The sequence below is a fragment of the Polyodon spathula genome, chromosome 2, assembly GCF_017654505.1.
Source record: "Polyodon spathula isolate WHYD16114869_AA chromosome 2, ASM1765450v1, whole genome shotgun sequence".
Taxonomy (NCBI): Eukaryota; Metazoa; Chordata; class Actinopteri; order Acipenseriformes; family Polyodontidae; genus Polyodon; species Polyodon spathula.
The window spans coordinates 51,803,584-51,829,167 of NC_054535.1; the positions used below are offsets into that span (position 1 = coordinate 51,803,584).

The 25,584-nt window shown below is 37.4% G+C and overlaps 1 protein-coding gene across 1 annotated transcript; it reads right to left on the reverse strand.

Moving 5' to 3' along the window:
- Window positions 1–536: 536 nt before the first annotated feature.
- LOC121298088 (ubiquitin carboxyl-terminal hydrolase 46) lies at window positions 537–24,028 on the reverse strand. Its single transcript, XM_041224898.1, has 9 exons — window positions 23,609–24,028; window positions 16,892–16,972; window positions 15,492–15,705; window positions 11,232–11,464; window positions 10,220–10,296; window positions 9,884–9,967; window positions 7,255–7,452; window positions 3,991–4,069; window positions 537–1,942 (listed from the first exon to the last, which is right to left on the reverse strand). The coding sequence occupies exons 1-9, from the start codon at window positions 23,642–23,644 to the stop codon at window positions 1,841–1,843; spliced, it is 1,104 nt and encodes a 367-aa protein (XP_041080832.1). The 5' UTR covers window positions 23,645–24,028; the 3' UTR covers window positions 537–1,840.
- Window positions 24,029–25,584: the final 1,556 nt, after the last annotated feature.

Consider the following 25,584-nt stretch of genomic DNA (forward strand, 5'->3'; position numbering starts at 1 on the left):
CTTTAAATAAATAGGCTTGCATTTAGATGTACTGTAGTTGGTTTTGTTGGTACAGTATTATATTTTCAACAGAATAAGTATTTTAATTCAAAATAATATTCTGAAAATATCACTGGCCAAAAGAGAAGACTGTGGACAAATGGACTGTAATATAGTACATGCTTATTGTAGCAAAAACCAAAATGAAATAAAAAATGTTATCCATGCACAGAACTGTGTAAAATGTAAAAGGCAATGCAATTTAACAAAAGATTAAAAAACAACACCAGTTTCCAGAATTAAAACAGTATCCAAAGCCCTAATGTCACGGTTCACTTGCAAATGAAAATGCACAAAAGCACTAAAGATCACAGATTTAAAAAAAAAAAAAAAAGCACTGCAGCATCTAAAACTGTTTAATGATTAACTTCTACAATACCGTAGCTTGTCTCGTTCGCTTTGTTTTTGCTGCATTTTCATCATGTGAAATTAGAGGAAGCGCTGTGTAACTGCACAATAAAGAGAGTGATTTGGCACGCAAGGAAAAAAAAAAAAAAAAAACACACAAAAATGTGGGCTGTAATGGCTATTCAAATAAATTGTAACATTGAAGAGATGGGCTTTGTACCAGAAAACCGATGACTGAGTCGGAAATTGTGTGTGATGTGTAAGTGCATTAAAATGGCACAAGTGCTGACTGTATTTAGCTGACAAACTGACAAATGTATTGGATTGAATTAAGAATACAGATTATCACAGTTTCACAGTTTTAAGTTATTTTACACACACACAAGGAGGGCGATTATTAAACAGTCACATAATTGCTGTGAAAAACAAAAAACATTAACCCCAGAGTAAAGACATTTAGCAAGTGGGGGCCCCAACTGAAGGGGAACATTTTCCTTGAACTATGGACTATAAAATACCAAATACCTAGCTTACTCCTTATTGCATTATCCAATTTATTAAACCCTTATAAAAACCAAAATTGAACCATGGCAGTCAAACAGATCCTGGACAGTACACTGAATTTCTCATCTGCACAAATATTACTGTTTTTACATCATTAAACATACTAACCTTACATGCAAAACTTTGTAGGATGTTAACTTCAGTGGTTTTTCGAATGTCAGAAAGTCTGTAGAAATTTCAGTAACACTATCAATAATCTTTTTACCTTTACTTTTGGTAGTACATTTTGTGTATATTATATTCACGCTGAACAGAAAATTTAATGCACCAGGTAAAGGTTACAGTTTGATTGTGTTAATTTTGGTATTATTTGCTTTTCACTCAATATCTCAATTACAAAAAATAATTGCTTAGGCATCCTCACTTAAAAGGTGGTAGTTTGATTCTATACTATTTACTTACTCATGTAATAAAGCAGAAATAACTATATGCTTCTTTACTTTTGTTGATTAGTATTAGTTCTAAAATCACGACACATGTTACAGAGTACCAGTTATTTTAAAACCACTACCTATGTACATTTGGGTAAGTGTGCCAAGTCCTCTTCAGCAAGGCTAGGTTTACTTTTAATCTGAAAGCATTATATCTTAAGAAAGTGCTTTTTTTTTTAGTAACACAGATTCCTACAAAATTGGATGAACTTGACCTTTTCTCATTGATCCTAAACTCAGAAGAGATAAAGTGACTCCATGATTAAAGCTCTAGCTAATGTAAATAATGCCTCAGATGTGAGAATCATACCAAGCATGGGTATCCTGCCGTTGATTACTCACTGGTGCAGCAGTCCATCTGCAGCTAGTGAATACTGTCACTATTGTCAGATATGCTCTTATTAGGGATTGGGAAGGGCGGTGAACTTTCCTTATTTTTAGCCTACTAATCTATTCATTTATTCTCTCGATTGGTAAAATAAAATGTATCCAGACTCAGAGTTTTTGGAAATGTCAGAGGTTAGACCATAGAACTCTTCAATAGCCTGGGCGTCGATTTTCTGTGAAAACAAAAAAGAAAAGGCAAAATTAAGTCAATGCTCTTATTCGCTTATTGTCAATTCAGTATACATGTTGCCTGCTTTGCAAGATTATATATATATATATATATATATATATATATATACATGTGTATGTGACACACACACATATATATATATATATATATATATATATATATATATATATATATATATATATATATATATATATATATATATATATACACACACACACACACACACACACACACACACACACACACACCTGCCACCACCCTTATTCCTTGCTTGCCAACCTGTTCTGTAGCTATTCTTACTATAAATAGTGCACACATAAGGAAACTAAATGCAGTTTATAATCAAATAATTACATAACAATAATTAAATTTCATGGAAGAATTATATATGTTGACACTGTATAATGTATACATTTCTTAGTGTATTATAATTAGGGATTTTCATTTGAACTGATTTCGGTTTTAACTGATAAAACACAATAAAACACCCCCCACCCCGATACAAAAAAATTAATTGGTGAATAGCCAAGAAACACCAGAAAAACTGTGGAAATGGTTAATCAATTCACGTATACTTTATACGTTTTAAAAAAAAAAACTACTACAAAAATAATAATAATAAATAAATTTCCCAGCGCTGCTGGGCAATGTCCCACCTTCCTGATTGTATCTATCATTGATTAGCTCTGAATACCTTAAACCCGCCCCAACTATGGAGGGACAGCACATTCTTACATTTCTATTGGAGACACCTCTTGTGAGATTTAAAGAGATGGAGGCTTAGCGGGATTTAAAGCTGCATTAGTTAAGAAACAGGATTTTAAACAGAATTGTGGCGAAATGTACAAAAATGCCTACACACAAAAACCCTAGAAGAATGTACCCGTGACCATAGAGATTTCGTCATAGACCACAGATTCAGAACAACTTAATCTCTTCGGTGTCTCAGGTTTTGCTAGACGCACTAAAAAAAGAGAAGTACAGGAAGCCAAGTAAATAGCTGTAATGGTAAATGTAGCTCAGCTGTCTTGTGTTTTAAGGTATGTGACCGACAGTGGCCCAAATGAATGGTTGTTCTGTGAAAATTTGTTGCATTTACTAAAAAGAAGAAAAATAATGCCTTTAAAAAGACCAAATTCCCATTGGGTGTTTTTTTTTTAGATTCTATTGATTTAGAAGTATTAATATGCAAGCCTTTATTAAAAATGTGGACGGATTAATCTACAGATTAATCAACCAATGCCCATAAATGAACCGATCAAATTTTTTATCGAGTGACAGCCCTAATTATAATGCTTCATGCTAGCTTCAGCTGCGACACTTAGTGGGTGCCACAGACACTGTGCAAGACTGTTTTGATTGTATCCATGGCTGAAGAGAAAGCCATATTATAAAACAGGCACCTTTAACACAGGGTTTAAATCCAGAAGGAGTACACAAATATGTTTGACCGTTTAAACATTTCGTATCTTTTCTGTATAAACTGGAGTGAAAAGAACAGCCAGTTCTTATTTGCTGAATGGAGTGCAATGAAGACAGATGACACTTTCAACATGCAGATATAACATGGGCAAAGCTACCATTTTTTATGGACACTCCTGTTTTGAAAATAGAAAAAAAAAAATCATAAAACTTACAAAATGAGAAACAAATTCCCTGAGAAAACTTGGCTTTTGGTTACATTTATTTATTTATTTATTTATTTTAACAGACAGACATTTTAACTATGAGTGAATTAAAACCTAGACTAAACGCTTTGAAAATATGACTCAGAGGTCTATTCAACTGTTCTTAACAGAGGTGGATCTGAACGCAGCCACAGAGATCATGTGTGCACCAAGGTTATGAACATCAAATATACAACAGTGCATGCAAGTCTCAGTAGTGCTTTCAAGTCTGTAAAAAGATGTTGCCCATACTATGTTATTTAAAGGGCTTCAGTATTTAGATCTCACACCATTTGGATTGACTGAATAGACCACAAAGGCTATTAGGAAAATTAGCAAGGTACAGCACCTTCGTCATACTAACCTCTACAATGTCATCGTCAAACAACAGCCAAAACCCATGGCTTTTCACTATGGTAATGTAGTGCCCTCTGTTAGGACCGCTGCAAAAGAATGGAAGAAAAAATGGATACTGGAGAAAGTGGATGCATTCATTGTGTGTTCCCTGCAATTAAGAGAACATGTGCAGTATTTCAGCTGCCCTTTCAATACACAGGCTTTGTCACGGAGTAGGTTAACAAGCAAGACTGGTACAAACTATGACTTAGATTATCTATGGCTTTCACTACGGATCAGTGGGTTTTATCGGACCTTTTGTGGAAAAAAAACAAAAAAAAAACAGGATTGCTTTATATTGTTTTCTGTGGTATAATAGCCAAGCTAAAGACAATTTAGATTTCCACTAAAGGTATTTGAAAAATATATATCTTGGCCATCGGGAGAGGAAAATGATTAACTTTCTTTTTTTTTTGTCATGAATTAGTTAATCCAATAAAGTGCTGAGTTATGCTGTATGTTAGGCAAGAAAGATTACACTAAGCAATTTCCCAGGATATTCTATATGAAATCCAGGGCAAACACAGATTAAGCATCTTATTATAAATATCATGCCGGTTAGATCTGATATATATAAGATACCAGCTACGCCCCCATGGAAAAAGTATTGCCACCCAAGTGCCTGTCTATTCCAGTATTAAATGAGCCACACCACCCCCTAACAGACAGCCTAGCACCTGCTTACCTATGATTTCTATCTATCTTCAATCCAAATCAACCCTTAAAGTGATTCATAATTTTAATATATTATGTATGGATTGGTATAGGTCTGAGCATATATGTTCTAGTACTGACAACTGAATGAGAGAAAACCGCAATGAACAAAATTCAGATATGTCGGCGTCTTTACTGAAATGAGCAAAAGAAGGTATGTCAGAAGATGAAAGACAACAGGGAATCAATAAGGGCTACCGTAAAACGCCAATTAAATGCCTCTGCCGTTTATTTACAGTATTTGCCAGCAGACCTGGTGCATATTGGAGACTGGCATTTATATGAGCTCTCTAGCTTGACATGCTTCATGCAGTCATTGATAAGCTGCTAACGCACAACCTTGTAGCAACATCGTAACTCAATTTAAACATTCCAGCAACTTTGTTAAAAGGTTACGTATCAGTGGGAACTAAGTAACAGTTTTGTTTTATAACAAAATAGCATTGTATTGCACACCCTCAAGTATAAAGTGAAAGTATTATTGCAGTCTTTTTATATATGCATTGGTTAACAAGTATAAGTTATGCAAAACGTTCGAATATGAACAAGCAGAAGTATGAATTTGTATTTCAAAATTGAATAAGACCTACCATTAATAATAATAACAATAACAATAATCTAAAATGTTTAAAAAAAACAACAAAAGCAATAAGTATGATTATCAAAAAGAATGTATTGTTTAATCTCAAACTTGTACATTGCTAATACAACAAAACATGTTAAAATATAACAAGAGGTTTGAATCTAGCCTACTTTTAGCATGCTTAAAATTATCAAAAAACTTTTAATAACTGCATTAAAAAAATATGCATTACAAGTAGACCTACCTTAAATTATGTTTTCTATTATTATTATTATTTATTAATCCAGAGAGTCACTTTCATACTTGTCACTTATTAGCTTATTACGCTCAAGATTCTTCTCATCTTCCTCAGCTTCAATGGCAATGACAGAGCTCCAGCGTTTAACAGAGACCCGGTGTTTATTTACAGTATTTGCCAGCAGACCCGGCGTGTATTGCAGACCTGGCAATTATTTGAAGTTTTATGGTATGTTAGTTACAGCGTGTTGGGTTATAAACTGGAAGAACTGGTGTAAGACGCAGAGAGAAAAGCGAACTTTAAGTACTTGTGAGTGTTTGTTTGCTTTTCGTGTTGTTAGTAATTGTCTTGTTTGTATCACTAGACGGCTAAACACGAATCCGGAGCTGTCGCCAAGGGCCAGCACAAAATCAAGACCAACACTGCACTACAGTCACCATTAACATTGTTAACACCATTTGTTCACCACTATAGCACACATTATATTGTACCGCCCCACAAGCACTGAGAGCACTCACTTTGGACTTTGTGATCGTGTGTGTGTCTAATTGTGTGTGTTAAAGTACTGTGCTTATAATTGACAGGACTGCAACCCCCGTTTTTCACTGCGCAATACACATTGTTGTGTATTGCAAAGCTCTTTATTATTTACTGGCTGGTTATCAGGCGAGTTGATTATAAACCTAAGAAAACAATCCATTTCACTCATACTTTGTTTGTTCTTGTGATTACTGCACCAGCACTGCACCTACTATACACCTGCTACTGATTGCCACTTTGCCACAGCTTAATATAAAAAATGCTTTGATTGCGCGTTTAAGTTTTTGTTGTTTTATTATTGCTATCTTACATACTGGACACTTATGTTAAATCCAGGTAAATTGTTGGTCACAGCATACAGGTGAATCGTTGTATTTGGTGTATTGGCCACCACTGATATACGGTATTCTTGATTTGTTCTAGAATATTGTTAAAACTCACTTGAAAACAATTATTAAACAGCAAAAGCTGTCGTTGCTCCGAATGAGTTCAGAACTCAAACCAGATACAGTTCTGCCAAACGCATTCCCGACTACACTTCAGGACTTGGCATTGGTATTGCTGAGTAGACAGAAACATAGAAACACTCCTACCCTCAAACTATACACAAAAAAAAAAGTTTGCTAAATATAAAATAAAATAAAAAAAGATATAAAGTTCAAGATTCTGTTACTCTGGACTGCTTTAGCTCAAAACAACTGACAAGCACCCCTCCCTCACCCTCATTTACCTTTTGTTCTCTGAAACTGTTTCTACAAGAAATAACAAGGCAAATGTCTGCAACAATCTAACTGAAAAGGGAGTAAGTTGTTGGCTGTTTAGTGTTTTAAAACTGACCAACTGTTTTGTTAAGATGTCATTATGATTTGCCAGTTTATTAATTAAGTTCCTATGGAATCTGGGGGACAGCAGCACTGGCTACACCGTGCAACCTTCCTCACAAAGATTGGCTAATGCACTTCAATTACAGACAGCCGATTGTGTGGAGTACCAAGGGCTGAGGAAACTCCATTTCACTTGTGGCTTAAGCTTGACTTCAGCTCAAATAAGAAAAGTTAGTTCATGAATTTGGCTGTGGCAGATTTTATTGTGAACTGTTCTGTATATGGCAAGCGCTATGTGAGCTTTCAAACTTTCAACAGCTAAGAACAGCATACCTTCCACAATGGACAACAACAGCTACTAGATCATACATGCGATCCAAACTGACAGCATCGCTTGACGTGTTGAAGAGGCGTAACTCCAGAGGAAACACCACGCGGTACGAGAGCTTGGTGTATCGCTGCAGCTGCTCCATGTACTTGAACCTCTTGAGGTGCAGAGCCAGAATCATCGGCAGCTTCTTCACTCGCATCCTGTGCCATTGCAAAAACAAACACGCCATGTCAGGAGTAACTCCTCCACTGAAATACACACCAACACCACACTACAGCAGGCACTATCTAAATAATTCAGTATAGTTTTTCTGTTTATAAAAGGTGACAAAAATCTGACTACGCAAATGAACAAATTCTCTCTCTCTCTCTCTCTCTCTCTCTCTCTCTCTGACCACTACAGTGGTATAGCTTTTCAAGATATTAAGACAAAGTATTTGTCCATTTGAGAAGGATTATATAGATACACACACACACACACACACACACACACACACACACACACACACACACACACACACACACACACACACACACACACACACACACACACACACACACACACACACACACACACACACACACACACACACACACACACACACACACACACACACACACACACACACACACAGTGCTGTCCAAAAGTTTTAGGCAGGTGTGAAAAAATGCTGTAAAGTAAGAATGCTTTCAAAAATATGCATGTTAATATATTATATTTATCAATTAACTAAATGCAAAGTGAGTGAACAGAAGAAAAATCTACATCAAATCCATATTTGGTGTGACCACCCTTTGCCTTCAAAACAGCATCAATTCTTCTAGGTACACTTGCACAAAGTCAGGGATTTTGTAGGCATATAGTCAGGTATATGATTAAACAATTATACCAAACAGGTGCTAATGATCATCAATTCAATATGTAGGTTGAAACACAATCATTAACTGAAACAGAAACAGCTGTGTAGGAGGAATAAAACTGGGTGAGGAACAGCCAAACTCAGCAAATAATGTGAGGTTCCTGAAGACAGTTTACTGTCAAAAGTCATATACCATGGCAAGACTGAGCACAGCAACAAGACACAAGGTAGTTATACTGCATCAGCAAGGTCTCTCCCAAGCAGAAATTTCAAGGCAGACAGGGGTTTCCAGATGTGCTGTCCAAGCTCTTTTGAAGAAGCACAAAGAAACAGGCAACGTTGAGGACCGTAGACGCAGTGGTCGGCCAAGGAAACTTACTGCAGCAGATGAAAGACACATCATGCTTACTTCCCTTCGCAAACGGAAGATGGCCAGCAATGCCATCAGCTCAGAATTGGCAGAAAACAGTGGGACCCTGGTACACCCATCTACTGTCCGGAGAAGTCTGGTCAGAAGTGGCCTTCATACAAGACTTGCGGCCAAAAAGCCATACCTCCGACATGGAAACAAGGCCAAGCGACTCAACTATGCACAAAAACACAGGAACTGGGGTGCAGAAAAATGGCAGCAGGTGCTCTGGACTGAGGAGTCAAAATTTGAAATATTTGGCTGTAGCAGAAGGCAGTTTGTTCGCCGAAGGGCTGGAGAGCTGTACACGAATGAGTGTCTGCAGGCAACAGTGAAGCATGGTGGAGGTTCCTTGCAAGTTTGGGGCTGCATTTCTGCAAATGGAGTTGGGGATTTGGTCAGAATTAATGGTCTCCTCAATGCTGAGAAGTACAGGCAGATACTTATCCATCATGCAATACCATCAGGGAGACATCTGATTGGCCCCAAATGTATTCTGCAGCATGACAACGACCCCAAACATACAGCGAAAGTCATTAAGAACTATCTTCAGCGTAAAGAAGAACAAGGAGTCCTGGAAGTGATGGTATGGCCCCCACAGAGCCCTGATCTCAACATCATCGAGTCTGTCTGGGATTACATGAAGAGAGAGAAGTAACTGAGGCTGCCTAAATCCACAGAAGAACTGTGGTTAGTTCTCCAAGATGTTTGGGCCAACCTACCTGCCGAGTTCCTTCAACAACTGTGTGCAAGTGTACCTAGAAGAATTGATGCTGTTTTGAAGGCAAAGGGTGGTCACACCAAATATTGATTTGATGTAGATTTTTCTTCTGTTCACTCACTTTGCATTTTGTTAATTGATAAATATAAACTATTAACATGTCTATTTTTGAAAGCATTCTTACTTTACAGCATTTTTTCACACCTGCCTAAAACTTTTGCACAGTACTGTATATAGTCTACAGTGATACAAAAGTTTAAAAATCTTTGAGCCAATCATTCAGTTTTAATGGCTTACGATTTTTTTTTCCTTAGGGACATTCATAGTCGCACTCTTATCATTTTTCTTCAGAAGGATTCAATACTTAACTCCTGCTCATTTCTACTGATCTAAAAAATCTCTTTATTTGTTTAAAAACGTGTTTCGACACCTAAAGCGTCTTCATCAGGTTCACATTAATTATTATTAACATCATCAATATAAAGACTTGTTCATTGTTTAAATAAACTTCCCATAGCCTGTAATACTTGAAGGTGAGATGTCTGACAGCCACCATACTATTTCCCAGTTTGTTTAAGCACAGCATTCTCTGATCGTCAAGCTTCTCCCAACAGTGGTCCTCTTGTCCTGGAGCAGACTGACCTTTTCTGTGCTTCCTGCTTACTGCAGCACATTTCACAGTAGTACTTGCATTCACTACATAGGGTTTCTGTGTTGCTGAAATCCCTGTAAAAATAATTAAAAAAAAAAAAAAAGATCACTTTAAATTAAACTTGTACATTCAAACATAAATAAATGAGGGTGATGGATATTACGGCATCATTTCAAACCCCAAATAGAAGAGACTAAAAACTTTGATTTAAAAAATAAATAAATAATAGAAGTTCTCTGAAGTTTTCACACGAGGAACAGAAGAGAAAATAAAACATAACACGCTGGAGCCAGAGCATAATCAGATCCAGTGTCATTTTTTCATACCTCAGACAATGTGTAATTGATGTGTTCTGCTCCACATCAACTGAAAGGTCAAGGAAATCCTCATCTTTGCTGCTAACCTACAAGGAGCAACAGAAATCTACTGTTACTACACAGCTCAAAGAAAAAAAAAAACACATTAAGTCTTTGATTGAAAAAAAAAAAAGCCAATTCATTTGTAATGAAAAAACTTTATTCTGATAAATACTCCTATACCTTTCAACAGTCAAATGCAGGTATGAAGCAACTAGAGTGGGGTATTATTTATTTTTAAATTTTGAAAAATCACCAAATTATTTCTTCTCATTTTCTCCCTAATTTAGAAAGCCCAACTATTATTCTTTTTTTATTTCAACCCGGCTGACCGATGTCACCCCCGTGCTGACTTGGAACACACCAAGACGGACAAACGTGTCCTCCAAAACGTGTGCCATCAGCCATCCGCTTCTTTTCACTTCGCAGACCTGACATGCAGCCACCTTACGGCAACAGTGTCAGAGGACCACACAGCTCTGGGCAACTTACAGGCAAGCCCGCAGGCACCCAGCCAGTTTACACAGGGTCCCTGGTGCGCAGTGAGCCGAGGACACCCTGGCCGACCTGTCAAGACTCACTCAATTGAAGTCATGGTTGCTTTAACCTTGGCATTTCTGCATTTAAGGACTCAAAAGTTTTCCCATGTTTGTGACTGATTTTATTACACTAACAACTTGATTTTTTTCACAAAAAGGTTGTGCAAATTTGACTTTGATGTTATGACCTTCACACATTGGTCATGACAATCATAACACACACTTTTTCTATTGCATACAGCTGCCAAGTAAATTTTCTGAAGGTGCATTACTTTTTCCTGGCATACGAGTGAAGTGATCAAGTGAAACATACATTCTACCCTAAAAGGCGTGTGCTCAGCCCCATGATTAGGTTGTGAACTTGGCCAAGCCACTTCTCCTTTATGTGCCAAAGAAGTACAAAGCATCAAGTCATATATAGCTGGGTTTATTAAAGAACTCACTGTTTCACAGTTCAGGCACCGTGTCTCGTTGGTCAGTGTCCCCTGAAAGATGTCGTGCACCCAGGTGGGTTCGATCGTGTTGCTCTCCTCCACGTCGATGGTGGTGCTGCCGTTCTTCAGCTTCCCGTTTTGTTTTTCCTGGGTCGTCTCCTCCTGCAGGATGTCTGCCACTGTGTTCAGCAGGTAGTTCAGGAACTCGTGGGCGTCCTGCTGCATGTAGTTATCAAAGAGATCTGCAATAGGGAGAACCGAGAGGACTAGGACTAGGGACCCAATGAAGAACCTTTCCAAAATGATACAAGGGGCAAGGAAGAGAGATACCTCATTTTGTGTATTTATGTACACAACAAAAAGGGAGAGAACTCAGGTGTAGCAGCATGCACACAGTCAATTACAGCAAACATTATGGATTATCCTGCTGGTGTATATTTTCTATATTTTAAACAAAAATTCCACCTGAAAATTCTTTATCCTCATTTTAAATTTCATTCAGAATTACCAGGGTAATTCTCACGGATATGGCACAGTGCCTATGCATGTTTACTAAACACACATCATGGTGAACCATCCAAGACAGATTGTATTACTCAATTAACTCCAAATTTTATGTTTCCTTCATTAGAATTAAAAACAGTGTATAAATACCCAATGATCCTTACCAAACTAGTTTTATTATGGTTGACCTCAAAAACTGTAAATTAATCTTTAATTTTGAAATAGTTCAGGTGAATGTGTTCCCCCCTGTCTTTACTTATCTAATTACCTACATAACTATGTGTTAATCTTGCATATAAAAACAGGGTTTCTTAAACATTTGGTTTTGTTGAGTGTTTATTGTTCCAATACATCATCCAAACAAAAACATAAAAACAAAAGTTATAAGGATTTTATTAAATCTGTGTTTGCTTGCAAAAATATGCAACAACATTCCCAGGCCACCATGGTTGAAAACATTTGTTTATGTGTGGTCCTAGATTACTTCAAAGCTGTGCCAAAACTGACACAATGGGAAATTAAATAAGCCCACATAAATCTAGAATTAATAAAAGGCATATGCTAATTGCTTTCATGTAATTTACAATGATTTTTTGTCTTTGTTTGTTGTTTATATTCAATAGCCGACACGGTTTAGACAGCAGTCAACAATGCCATCTCCAACTAGACATTACACCTAGGTCACAGATAGCCACACATATTCATCAAAATTAGTTCAAAAGATTGATTATTGTTTTATTGTTATTATTGCTTTACAGCTTGGATGGGGTTAAAATGCCACAACCGAGATAAAATCATAAGAATGCGTGGACCGAAGTGAGTGATTATGACAATCTGGCTGTTGACCACGCGTATGAGAAACCCCGTGCCGAATGTGGTCGAGGGATAAACTAGGTATGATAGCCAGTTAATCCCTCTGTCACAATATAAAAACAAGCGGCTTTCACTCACTCGAGGTTGGTCGTTGAAAGAGGTGGTACTCAAAAGAAAAGTAAGAACTAAAAATGATCAAACACAAGCAATTGCACGATGCTTGTTTGTTCAGTGTTTGCTTTGTCTGTCTGTTTTGGCCATCACGCCTTTTGTTTTGTGGGTTTTTGTATGTCTTTTTTTGTTTGATTTATTATATTACGAGCACCGAAAGCGTTCTTACCCCAGTACTGTGACTGCCTGTGTATCTTCCTGGTCGGTGACGTCACACCACCCAGCCAACCTGCTACAGGCCCGAAGGTTTGATAACAGCCTGCTTCCGATTTCAAAGAGCATTCATCCCAGTGGCAGATGTAAACAATAAATCAGTCTGCTAAGCTAGCCTGACCTGCTGCTACTCCATTTTACAACTAAGTGCAACACAGATGCAAAGAGGACGAGGTTCTTTGCTAACGTGCAACAGCAACACTTGACAACTGAAGTAAAATTAATATACAGTCAACCTCGGTTAACTTGACTGGTGGACAATAAGACACCTTCGCTTAGTTCAACAGAGTCTTGGTCCCAGATTTTCTTCATATAAAATATATGCATACTGCCTCTTAATTTGACACCACGCTTTACTAGTAACTCAACACTTATTACTCGTACTGAAGGGATAAAAACTATTAAAAAGACTAGTGGATAACTTAACACGTGAATTTCACGTGACTGACCTCATTCATTCACAACTACCAAGTGCAGCTGGTTACAGTATTAGTTCACAATTAGTGAGAAGCAAACAATTGGTTCTTGTTCAATTGACTTTAAAGCTCAGGTTATTCAGGATAAACTTGTCAGCAGATCTTTCAAAGCACGTATTTTCGAATGCGAAACAATCGATAATGTTTGATTTCTGTGTGAAACCGACATTGTTTTTGTTCACCTAGTTAATTCTGTATAATGTACATTTGTTAGGACATTAGGACATTTAACTAGAAATAAACTTATAAATACTGTAAACATGTGAGTTCTGTTACTTAAATGCATGTTAATGGCATGGCTCATGTGAACCTGTGTTTAACTCAACACCTTGGATAAGTCAACACTAAATGGCATCCCCGTGTACTGAGAAAAAACTTGTACATTGTGACAGAAAAACTATTTATAATGCATCTGAAGTTAAAATTACTTTATCAAACAAATCTCTTTTTTAAAGAATAATAATTTAGTCGTTTCCAAATTGTTACTCCTGTTTTTCTCCCCAATTTTAATGTGCCCAATTATCTGTATCCTCGGCTGACCGCTTGCAACCTCCCCCGCCCCCGCTGACTCGGGGAACAGAGGCTGGAGCACATGTCCTACAAAACATGCTCCTGCCTATCCGTCAGTTTTCGCACTGCAGATCCACATCAAGGCCACCAGACCTAAAGTGCTGGAGGACAACATAGATCTGGAGGCTCCACTGCAGAACCACAGGCGCCCTATTGGCCACAGGGGTCGCTGATGCGTGGTGAGCATTGAGGAGACCATTAATTCTGACCAAATCCCCAACTCCATTTGCAGAAATGCAGCCCCAAACTTGCAAGGAACCTCCACCATGCTTCACTGTTGCCTGCAGACACTCATTCGTGTAACGCTCTCCAGCCCTTCCGTGAACAAACTGCCTTCTGCTACAGCCAAATATTTCAAATTTTGACTCATCAGTCCAGAGCACCTGCTGCCATTTTTTCTGCACCCCAGTTCCTGTGCTTTCGTGCATAGTTGAATCGCTTGGCCTTGTTTCCATGTCGGATGTATGGCTTTTTGGCCGCAGGTCTTCCATGAAGGCCACATCTGACCAGACTTCTCTGGACAGTAGATGGGTGTACCAGGGTCCCACTGTTTTCTGCCAATTCTGAGCTGATGGCATTGCTGGCCATCTTCCGATTGTGAAGGGAAGTAAGCATGATGTGTCTTTCATCTGCTGCAGTAAGTTTCCTTGGCCGACCACTGCGTCTAAGGTCCTCAACGTTGCCCGTTTCTTTGTACTTCTTCAAAAGAGCTTAGACAGCACATCTGGAAACCCCTGTCTGCCTTGAAATTTCTGCCTTGGAGAGACCTTGCTGATGCAGTATAACTACCTTGTGTCTTGTTGCTGTGTTCAGTCTTGCCATGGCGTATCAGTCAACCTACATATTGAATTGATGATCACTAGCACCTGTTTGGTACAGTTGTTTAATCATACACCTGACTATATGCCTACAAAATCCCTGACTTTGTGCAAGTGTACCTAGAAGAATTGATGCTGTTTTGAAGGCAAAGGGTGGTCACACCAAATATGGATTTGATGTAGATTTTTCTTCTGTTCACTCACTTTGCATTTTGTTAACTGATAAATATAAACTATTAACATGACTATTTTTGAAAGCATTCTTATTTTACAGCATTTTTTCACACCTGCCTAAAACTTTTGCACAGTACTGTGTGTGTGTATGTGTGTATATATATATATATATATATATATATATATATATATATATATATATATATATATATATATATATATATATATATATATATAACTAAAACTTTCCAATAAACTATCAAACTTTTAGATGAACCCAAGGCATAAAAGTTAGTATTAAATTGAACAATATGTCACATGTTTTAAAATGTTCACAACTGCTTAATAACCCTTGACTCTTTGTAAATAAGTTATTTTTATTTAAATATGTGTATCTGTGGTGGAACAATTATACCCTAGACAGCAAACATACTTAATAAATGTGCCTGACAATATTTCTCTCACTCATTAAAAAAACAATTACTTGTTAAATGTAAAAGTAGAGCGATCCTGTAGTGCTCGACACCCACCATTCTCTTTCCGTAACCTGGAAATGAATTTCTTGGGAGGAATCACCCCGACCTTCTTCTTCTGCGTGGTGATGCTGTGAAACAGGTCAGCCAGGCACGTGAGCAGGTTCTCTTTCTTCTTCTGCTGGGCCTTGTATGCCAGCACATTCTCCCGGAATGGCCGACAGAAGTACAGCGCCTGCAACACCGAGTTACAGTAGCACGTGTTGCCAAACTGTCACAGAAAAAAAGAAATAACAATAAAAATTCTGAAAAAAGATAAAATATTGTCAGTCACGGCAGTCAGTGTTGTATGCTTTTCTATTTCGCGAATTTGAGTTCATAGCAGCAAATAGACGCTAACTAATCTCAGGTTTGTGTCCCAGACAAACATATTTTGAAGCTGATGGTGGTCTATAGTTGTATCCTATCTGGCACGGCTCTGCATGTACTTTTCTGAAACAGTGTGTGGGAAGTTATGTTTGGAACAGCCACCACACCATGGCCACTGAGTTGAAAATTTGGTCCAGTCTCAAAAGAACGCTAATAATTGGTGCCAAACAGAAGTGCACTTTTATTCCTTTTATTATTTTGCAGATGTCTTAAAGCTGAGCACCAACAAAAAATGAAACTACAAACCGCACAAAATACAAACACCACACCAGACAGAATTACAGTACCTCATTAGTGTTACTTATTAATACTTCAGCAAGTTTTTGGGACTAGCATTTGAAATCTACACCACTGTAGCGTCCTTTACTTTGCCCCATAGATTTGCATTTAGAAGCAAAAAGATATTTGGGAACCCACCCCCCCTCGTCACAGATGGCCTGACTGGTATACTTTGGCTGGAGCCTTAATTATCCTTTAAATAGTTACATTATTAAGGCTCCAGCCACATTCCCACAGGCTTTATAGGGATGGGGATTCAACCCCATCCCCACCAGAACCCTTTATGAGACCATCTTTTCTACAGTCTCTATAATAATAATTAATATTGTCGGATGGCTTTCGTCTGTCCCACACACACAATAATAATAATAATAATAATAATAATAATAATAATAATAATAATAATAATATATGCACACAATTAAATAGGCACAAGGGGAGGGCTGTATATAACAGGCTGCCTCTAGACTTCTATGGAGATACAGTAAGGGTCACTGTTTTGGGTTATTGCAGTCACTGACTTTTTTTACATAGTGAAGCATAACAATTAACAGATTTAAAATTGGATATTTAAGATTCAAAGCATATTTTAAATAGGTTTGTTCACAATAAGTTTACATTTTATTGCTTAATTTAAGTTAACCCACTGATTTTGTACTGCTAAAAAACTATTACTCTACCAGCACTAGCTAAATAACAAACAGTGTAAGTTAAATATATTTCATCTTTGAAATAATGAGGTCACTTACATTAACCAATCCAAAGTAGTGTTCATTGATTGGGAACTGCTCTTGACCAATGTCTTTTTCCAGAGCAGAGGCATTGGTGCCCTGTAAGAAAACACAATGAAGTCTTTCAGACTACAAGGTACTAGTAATTACAATGTTAAAACCCATTCACAGTAAAGTGTATGGGGGTATGTGGCAGGGCAGAAGCCCTGCACATATGAAATATGTAGTTTATTGTAAGTTTTTGGGTTAATAGATTTTTTAAATTAATTGTTTAGCTGCTGTGGCGCTCTGCTGGGGACGATTACCCGTCTGCGTCTGTTCCAGCAGGCGGGTGGTCGTGTCTCAGCGGAGCATCAGTATAAAAACATAGCGATCACTGTGATTGGGGCTGCTGCAAGGCCTGCCATTTTCCCGGCACCTTTTGATTAGAGTTTGTTGTACTCCTTTTTATTTTATTGTTTTTACAGTCTTGTACCATCCTCTGTGCGCTACCATTGCTGGTAGCATCACATGACATTATTGGTTTTTTTTTTTTTGTTCATGTGTTAATAAATAATGAGCGTTGCCGTGGTGGCGTTTTTCACTGCACTTCTGTGTCTCCGTATCTCCATTCCGGCTCTCACCTGGCTGTCTGCCTGCTTCAGTGCGGGAACAATGCGTAACAATGCCACAGGGTATAATCTAATTTCACTTTTGTACAGCAATCTATAACAAACAATTGAATATCACTTCCAGCATTGAAGCTCATTAGCAGAGAAAGATGGATTCAACCAAACAGAATCCAACGTTTATACTGAATTAGCTCTTCAAGCATAAGTCCTTATCGCACACATATTTCCAATATGCAATTTGTTTTCACTCTCTCCAGTTGGAATGTCACTGCATTGCTTCAACCAACTACCAATCTAGGAGGGCTGAAGATCTCTCTGTCAAGCCAATCACCAAACAGGGTGCTTCCGGTAACAGATATATCCCTAGCAACAGAACTATATATGTCAAGAGCAGATCATTCTTCTTCTTCTTTCAAGCGAAGTGTAAAACAAGACAAAAATAAAATAAAATCCCCTTCGGACAGAAATTGAATTAGCAGGATGTGTATAAAACAAACAAAAGAAGAACATGTGCAAAGCAAGAATGCCGCTTGAAAAATGTAATATCAATGGATGCATGTCAGTTGGTAATAAATAAATAAAATAATAATAAATAAAAAAAAATTTAAAAACTTTATTTTGTGAACACTTTCAATATCATATAGCAAGAACTGAGTAAAAAGCACCAACAGGATTTGTATTGGGAATATTTTTGGCGTATATTCATGGATTCACACTGAATCCAGTAACTTACTGCAAAGAAAGGAAGATGTAGTCAATCAGTGCCACTCTTCACATTTGACATTCTAACACTGTGGTACCATTAACCTCATTTATAATTCAAGCAAGCCCTCTGTTTTGTAGATCGCCCATTATGTCTACATGTGGTATAGCATGTTAAGTATTACTTGTTTTAGGTGGGTCTTTGCACCATATATATTTCAAAGTCAAATGAAGCCTAAAATAATAATACTTGGGTAGTCTAGCTACTTGGTGATATTCAGCAGCCTATATTATGCAAAATTGTAATTCATGCAGAAGATTCCCAAACAAACCTTCTTTGCATAACCAATAAGCCAAAATGTATATTCAAGTTGGTCACTTATCTAGAATCTGAGAACATCTGTAGTAGTTACAGCTTCTGAAACAATTCCATATTTGTCAACCACATACTACAAGTTTGCTGTGCAAGTCTCTACTGAAAGAAACACGTTACAGCAAAAAATATATCTGGTACCACTATGAGATTAGAAAAAGCTCTGGTTGCACACCTGACTTCTATGACACCAACAGCAAATGCAAGTGTGACATACTTTACATACAAGCATTTCCAGTCTGTCCCTTCTTGAGGATAATAAAATTACCACGGTCATCAGCAAGTAGCCTCCCGAAGTTTGCAATATTTTTATACTTAAGTGCAGGATGCGCCCTATAGCCTGGACTTCGCCGGTTCGAGCCTGGGCTATTCCACAGCTGACCATGGATGGGAGTTCCCAGGAGGTGGCGCTCCACTGGCTGAGCATCGCTGGGGGGGGGGGGGTCTAGGTCGGTCAGGGTGTCCTCAGGTCACCGCGCACCAGCGACCCCTGTAGTCTTTTCGGGTGCCTGTGGGCTTGCTTGTTAGCTGCCCGGGAGCTGCATTGTCCTCCTACGCTGTAGCTCCTGGGTGGCTGCATGGTGAATCCACAGTGTGCAAAGAAGCAGTCGGCTGACAGCACATGCTCCCGAGACAGCACAGGGGTGGTAGCGGTGAGCCAAGCATAAATAAATAATAATTGGCCATTTCAAATTGGGAGAAAATAAAAAAATAAAATTGGCAACGACTAAATTAAAAAAAAAAAAATAAAAAAAAAAAAAATCCAGTGCTTAAGTGTGGCTTTGCTTATACTGTACTGTCAAATAAATGGCATTTTGCAAAAACATTATTATATTATCCAGACTAAAATTGAAATTACACTGCACCCCCAAAATCTAAAAAGCACTTTTGGCACAATTATCTTGAAGTGACTACAGTACCAGTATGTATACAATTTAGTGTTTCTATATTGCCAAGTACCATAGTGTCATATAAAAATGTATTGGCAGACACAAGCCATTGTTTTATTGTTGCATAGCCCACAGAAAAAATGCTGTGGTGTTTGTTTGGGCAAATTTTATATTATATATATATATATATATATATATATATATATATATATATATATATATATATATATATATATATATATATATATATATATATATATATATATATATATATATACACACACACACACACACACACACACACACACACACACACACACACACACACAGTGCCTATAGAAAGTCTACACCCCCTTTCAAATTGTTCACCTTTTGTTGCCTTATAGCCTGAAATTAAAATTCATTATATTTTTCTTTTTTTCATTTATCTACACATCCTACCCCACAACTTCCAAGTGAAAAAAATATTCTAGAAATTTGTAGAAAGTTAATTAAAAATAAAAACTGAAATAGCTTGGTTGGATAAGTGTCCACCTCCCTTGTAATAACAATCCTAAAATTAGCTCAGGTGTAACCAATCGTCTTCAAAATCGCACACCAAGTTAAGTGGCCTCCACCTGTGTTAAATTGTAGAGAGTCACATCATTCCAGGATAAATTCAGCAGTTCCTGTAGGTTCCCTCTGCTGGGTAGTGCATTTCAAAGCAAAGACTCAACCATGAGCACCAAGGTGCTTTCAAAAGAACTCTGGGACAAAGTTGTTGAAACGCACAGATCAGGGGATGGGTATAAAAAACATATATATATCAAAAGGCCTTGAATATCCCTTGGAGCACAGTCAAGATGATTATTAAGAAGTGGAAGGTATATGGCACCGCCAAGACCCTGCCTAGATCAGGCCGTCCCTCCAAACTAGATGACTGAGCAAGACGGAGACTGATCAGAAAAGCTACCAAGAGGCTGACGAAATTTTGCAAGAGCTACAGGCTTTATTATGTTTGGCCAAAAACAATACAGCGCATCATCCAAAAAACACCATCCCTACTGTAAAGCATGGTGGTGGCAGCATCAAGTTATGGGGATGTTTCTCATCGGCAGGGACTGGGGCACTTGTAGGATAGAAGGGAAAATGAATGGAGCAAAGTACAAAGCAGTCCTGGGTAGGAAAACCTACTGCCCTCTGCAAGAAAAATGAAACTGGGATTGAAGTTCTCTTTTCAGCATGACAATGACCCAAAGCACACAGCCAAAGCTACACTGGAGTGGCTAAGGAACAAAAAGGTAAATATCCTTGAGTGGCCCAGTCAGAGCCCCGACCTGAATCCAATCAAAATCAACGCTCCCCAAGACCTAGAGACCTATCCCAACAGACTCACAGCTGTAATTGCTGCCAAAGGTGCTTCCAGCAAGTATTAACTATAATTTATTTTCTCCTTAACAGTGTGGAGTACAGTGTGTAGATAAGTGGGAAAAAATCCTCATTTAAATGCATGAAACTCTGAGGCACTGACACAACAAAATGTGAAAAAAGTTCAAGAGGGTGTAGACTTTCTATAGGCACTGTATGTATGTATGTATATATATATATATATCATATATATATATATATATATATATATATATATATATATATATATATATATATATATATATATATACACACACACACACACACACACACACACACACATATATATATATATATATATATATATATATAATTTTAAATGGAAGAAACATGCAAGTCTATCCTTTTTAGATCTTTCATGCAGCATTTGAGTATATTGCAATGAGACAGACTGTTAGTTTTATATACATTTTATAAATATTCTCTCAATGTGTGTAACCTGGTCTATGCTTGTGCAGTCTGGATGACAGCTTGTATAGGCATTTTTATTTTTCAAGTTAATATTTTATGTGGAAGACACTCGTTCTAAAAGATATTCACTGATACGCTTTTTTCCCCTACTAACTGAAACTGATTTAAGATCATTTTCCCCCTTAATGTATTACAGTGACTGACGCAGATAAACTGAGGATACAAACTTTTAATTTTCTCATTATTACATATTTCAAGTTTGCAAAATAATTTATACTACACTGTATACTTGGCCAAATCAGATAACTACAAGCATTACTTATTCATATCTGCTTGTTACACAACTCCGCAAGAACAGGAAATCTACCATATCCGAAACAGAATTATTTTGTGTTTATCTGTAGGAAGATATTGTTTGAAATGTATGTATTTTTTTTTCTCCAAGAGTCTCTGGAAATTAACAGTGTTCTATTATGTTTCTACAGAGTTTGTCTCTTAACTCAATGGAGCACTACTGAGGACTGAAGCACTAGTATAATAATATACAAATGTCAACAGCTCAGAAATACACTGCTTTTCCCTGATGAAAGATGATAATGCTTGAATAATATGGTTGTGATTGTTAAGCCTGTGTAACATCACAGAGCTTTTTCTAGCAATTAATGTGGCAAAGGTTTGTAGGTGACAAGCAATTTTCACCATATGAATAGTTAAAACCAAATATCTAGAAAACTCTTGATTTGAGCAACCTGCTTGAAAACTTGCCAAGAAATTGCCAGAAATTAGCTTTGTCTTACTCGGACTTGACGCGTGTCCAAAAGCACAAAAACACTGGGTCAATTTGTTCATAAAAATCAACTTAACATTCAAACATTCTGAGAGGACAATTGGGTCTTTCATTACTTGTGGCAATTTTTCTGAACCATCTCTCCCACTTCCACCTTCACATTTCTTATTTTAATGGTTTTAAACATTACTTGAAACTCAACTCAATATAATAACAGGACTCAGTTTCTTGTTTCGTGTTTGTTTGAGGTCAGAGTACACTTCCTGAATATGTAAATTGTAAAACAAGAATGTATTATTAACAGGAGTCTATAATCACAAGTAGTCGACTCACAAGTGGAGTAGAACCACAAGTATCATCCATTTACAACCAAAGCAGATGGGACTTTTTTTATTATTATTACTTTAACCAATAAATGGGTTTCTGCAATGGTGGGGCTTTTGGTCTGAACAGGGTCTGAATGAGGAATGAGCAGGGATATTCAAACTTTAAAATTACCAGGTGCCAGAAATTTGTAAAAATGAGGCACCTGCTAAATCTGCACTTACCAGCTCTTGAATAGGTCTCATTTGAGTCTGTAGGTTTACTGTTATAGGTGTTTTTCATGCTCAAACATCTGATCATCTGAAGGTGAAGGTGGTTCTGAAACCTAAAGCCCCTTTCACACTGGCATGCCCTACACGGGGGTCACGCAGGCCAGCAATGCAATTTCCACTGCTGTTTGAAGAAGCAGTCAAACTGGGTGACAGTAGCAAGTAAATGCGTGTATGTAGTGTAAGAAACAGCTTGTTACAGACGCTTCCATCCAAGCTTCTCTGGATTTGTCACGGCAAATGTTGATTAGAGCAAATGTTTCTTCATCCCTGCTGCAATCTGGCTCATGCTGTGTCTCAATCAACAAAAATATAGCTAAATATAATAAAGAGAAATGTTCTTTGCCAAAGTGAAACCTTCACACAACTGTGGCTGTTTGTTACTTCTTCCACTTAGGAATGCCCATCATGCATTTGTCATGATCCACCCGTTCAAAGCCTGTAGTTCCACATCCTGAGGCGGGTCGCTGCTAACCCAGGTAGGCACATGGTTTCACACTAAGCAGAACTGTGACCTGGGTAGGAGCGCCAGTGTGAAAGGGGTTGAAGACTTCTGCGAGTTTGCTCAGTGCAAGTACAGATTAACATTTTTTTTTTTTTTTACCTACACAGTTAACTGAAGTTCAACAATACTATTAAAATCACTTGAACGGTAAATTGACGACAAAACGTTACTTTATAAAAACAGGAATGCAAGTTAAAAATCAAAACAAGAAAAACGCGTAATAATTGTTTACTGAGTGCCTATGAATAAATAGTCATTTGGAGCGTCACACAAAAAATGCAATTGAATATCAACATTTCTTACGGCCTGTGCGTTGTTATTTTTCATTTTTCATTCGCATCACTTATATGATGATGTCCCGTAACATTAAGCGAAGCGACCACCATCTCTATCCGATCAGCTTTCCTGACATTCCAGTGCATAAGGATTGCCCCGTCTGCATAACAGTTTACTTACCATGTTACAAATGGAGGCGATATTTCTGACAGTCATTTAGTTTACAGGGTCCCCCACACCGCCATCTTTATAAAATAAACATGATAATCTAAAAAGCAGGAGGATCCTGGTGTGATGGAGAGATTTCGTTCGCAGCCAGGGGCCGCACTGCAATCCCCAGCCCGCAGAATAGCAAGACAGTCCTGGCAACTGAGACAAACAACCCGCTGTATGTATGAAGATAATAATGTGTGCAAATGGCAGGCAGAGAGAACAATATCAATCAATAGACTAGCGCTCAGCTCAATCCATGTTTACTGTAAAATGCAGCTTGGTTTCTTTAAAATAATGGACGCATGGTTAGTAAACATCAAGTTGCAGGTAACACTGATAAACTAACCGCTAATGCTATAAAGAATATACCCCGCCCATAAGGGAAGGTCGGTTCTGTCTAATCTTTTTTGCAGCTGTGCAAGGTACTGCTGCGGGCAGTTTGAGAGACAGCGCAACCCCACTAATCAGAGACCAGAAAGGGGCCGTGCGTCCTGCTCCTGACCAATCAACGTGACACCAGAGCAGCAGCTTCACCTTTTAAGCTGTTAAAATCTCATACAGGTTGCAGATTCGGGGAATTGATTTGTTGTGTGTCATTTTCCTTGATTTAATATTATATAAAAACCCAGTTACGAGTAGTTTAAAAGCTCCTACTCCCCGTTACATTGTAAACCTATTAGATATTTGAAATATTTATTTAAATGACCAGAATGTAGTTTGAAATCCAGCTCCCCACCGCAATTTTTGCTTGGGACGTCCGTGCGAGGATGAGAACTAGCAGCAGTGTTATATATATAAATATGAATAGTGACTATAATAGTGAATATATATTGTATGTAGTGTATTATATACTGTATGTGCATCATTTAATATGTGACATTAAAAAAAAAAAAACATTAAAAACAAAAGGTCAAAAAAATCAAATTAAGTCAACATATGTTTTGATTTTATACACCACAGAGATGACTTAAGTTTCCTTGAAATTTAAATATCTGCTCTACAGATAGAAAATAAAAATTACTGGTCAAGTGTTTACTGGAGTTTGGCCGTAGGGTGAGTAACTTCCCAGCCAAACCAGATTGCAAGTCCTTTGACAGAAAAACCATTATAACAGTGATTTTTAATATTGCAAACATACAACTGAGGGTCAAGCGATTGTTTTTGAAACGGTATAAATATAATAGTGCTAAACAATGATTTGAACTTTTTTGAAAGATGATAGTGTAGAAAGGACAGTTTTGTTGTGTGTGTGTGATTAATGTGTTTCTCAGTGGAGTTTGTTGACAATAAGAGGATATAAACTCAAGGGCGTCTCCATGGCGACACTTTTTTGTACATTTTCTAGCTTTACCAGAGAAACATTTTAAAATTCCTAACACACAGTAAGATCTAATTCAGTAATCTAATATGTTTTGGCCCTTGTGCCCTATTTGTTTATTTATTGCTCCTGTTTGTTAGCTGTCTCAGGTAAAATTAAAAAGTGCATCTATGTGCCAATCTTAGGATCATGCACTTGCAATATTGTTTAAACATTCAATGAAACCTTAACAGCTCCTCCTCAACCATTTATATTAGCCCCTTTTCAAGAGAGGACATATTTATTTATGCAGCTGTTTTTTTGTGTGTATGGTTGCAAGAAAGTTATTTTTTTATTATTATTATTATTATTATTATTATTATTATTATTATTATTATTATATATTATTATTCACATTTGAAATGTATTATTACTTTAATTAGTCACTTTTAGTATACTAAAAACTCAATTCAAAGGGAAAAAAATTAACTTTGTTTGGTTCATAAATAATAATTTTTAAAACCCCTAACTATACATAATGCTGCTTCCTATTCAGTTTATGTGTGAAGTAAGGTAACGCAGACTGATTGAGGAAGATGGATAGAGAGACACTGACAAGCTGCCCAATCTTGGTTACTGTTTTTCT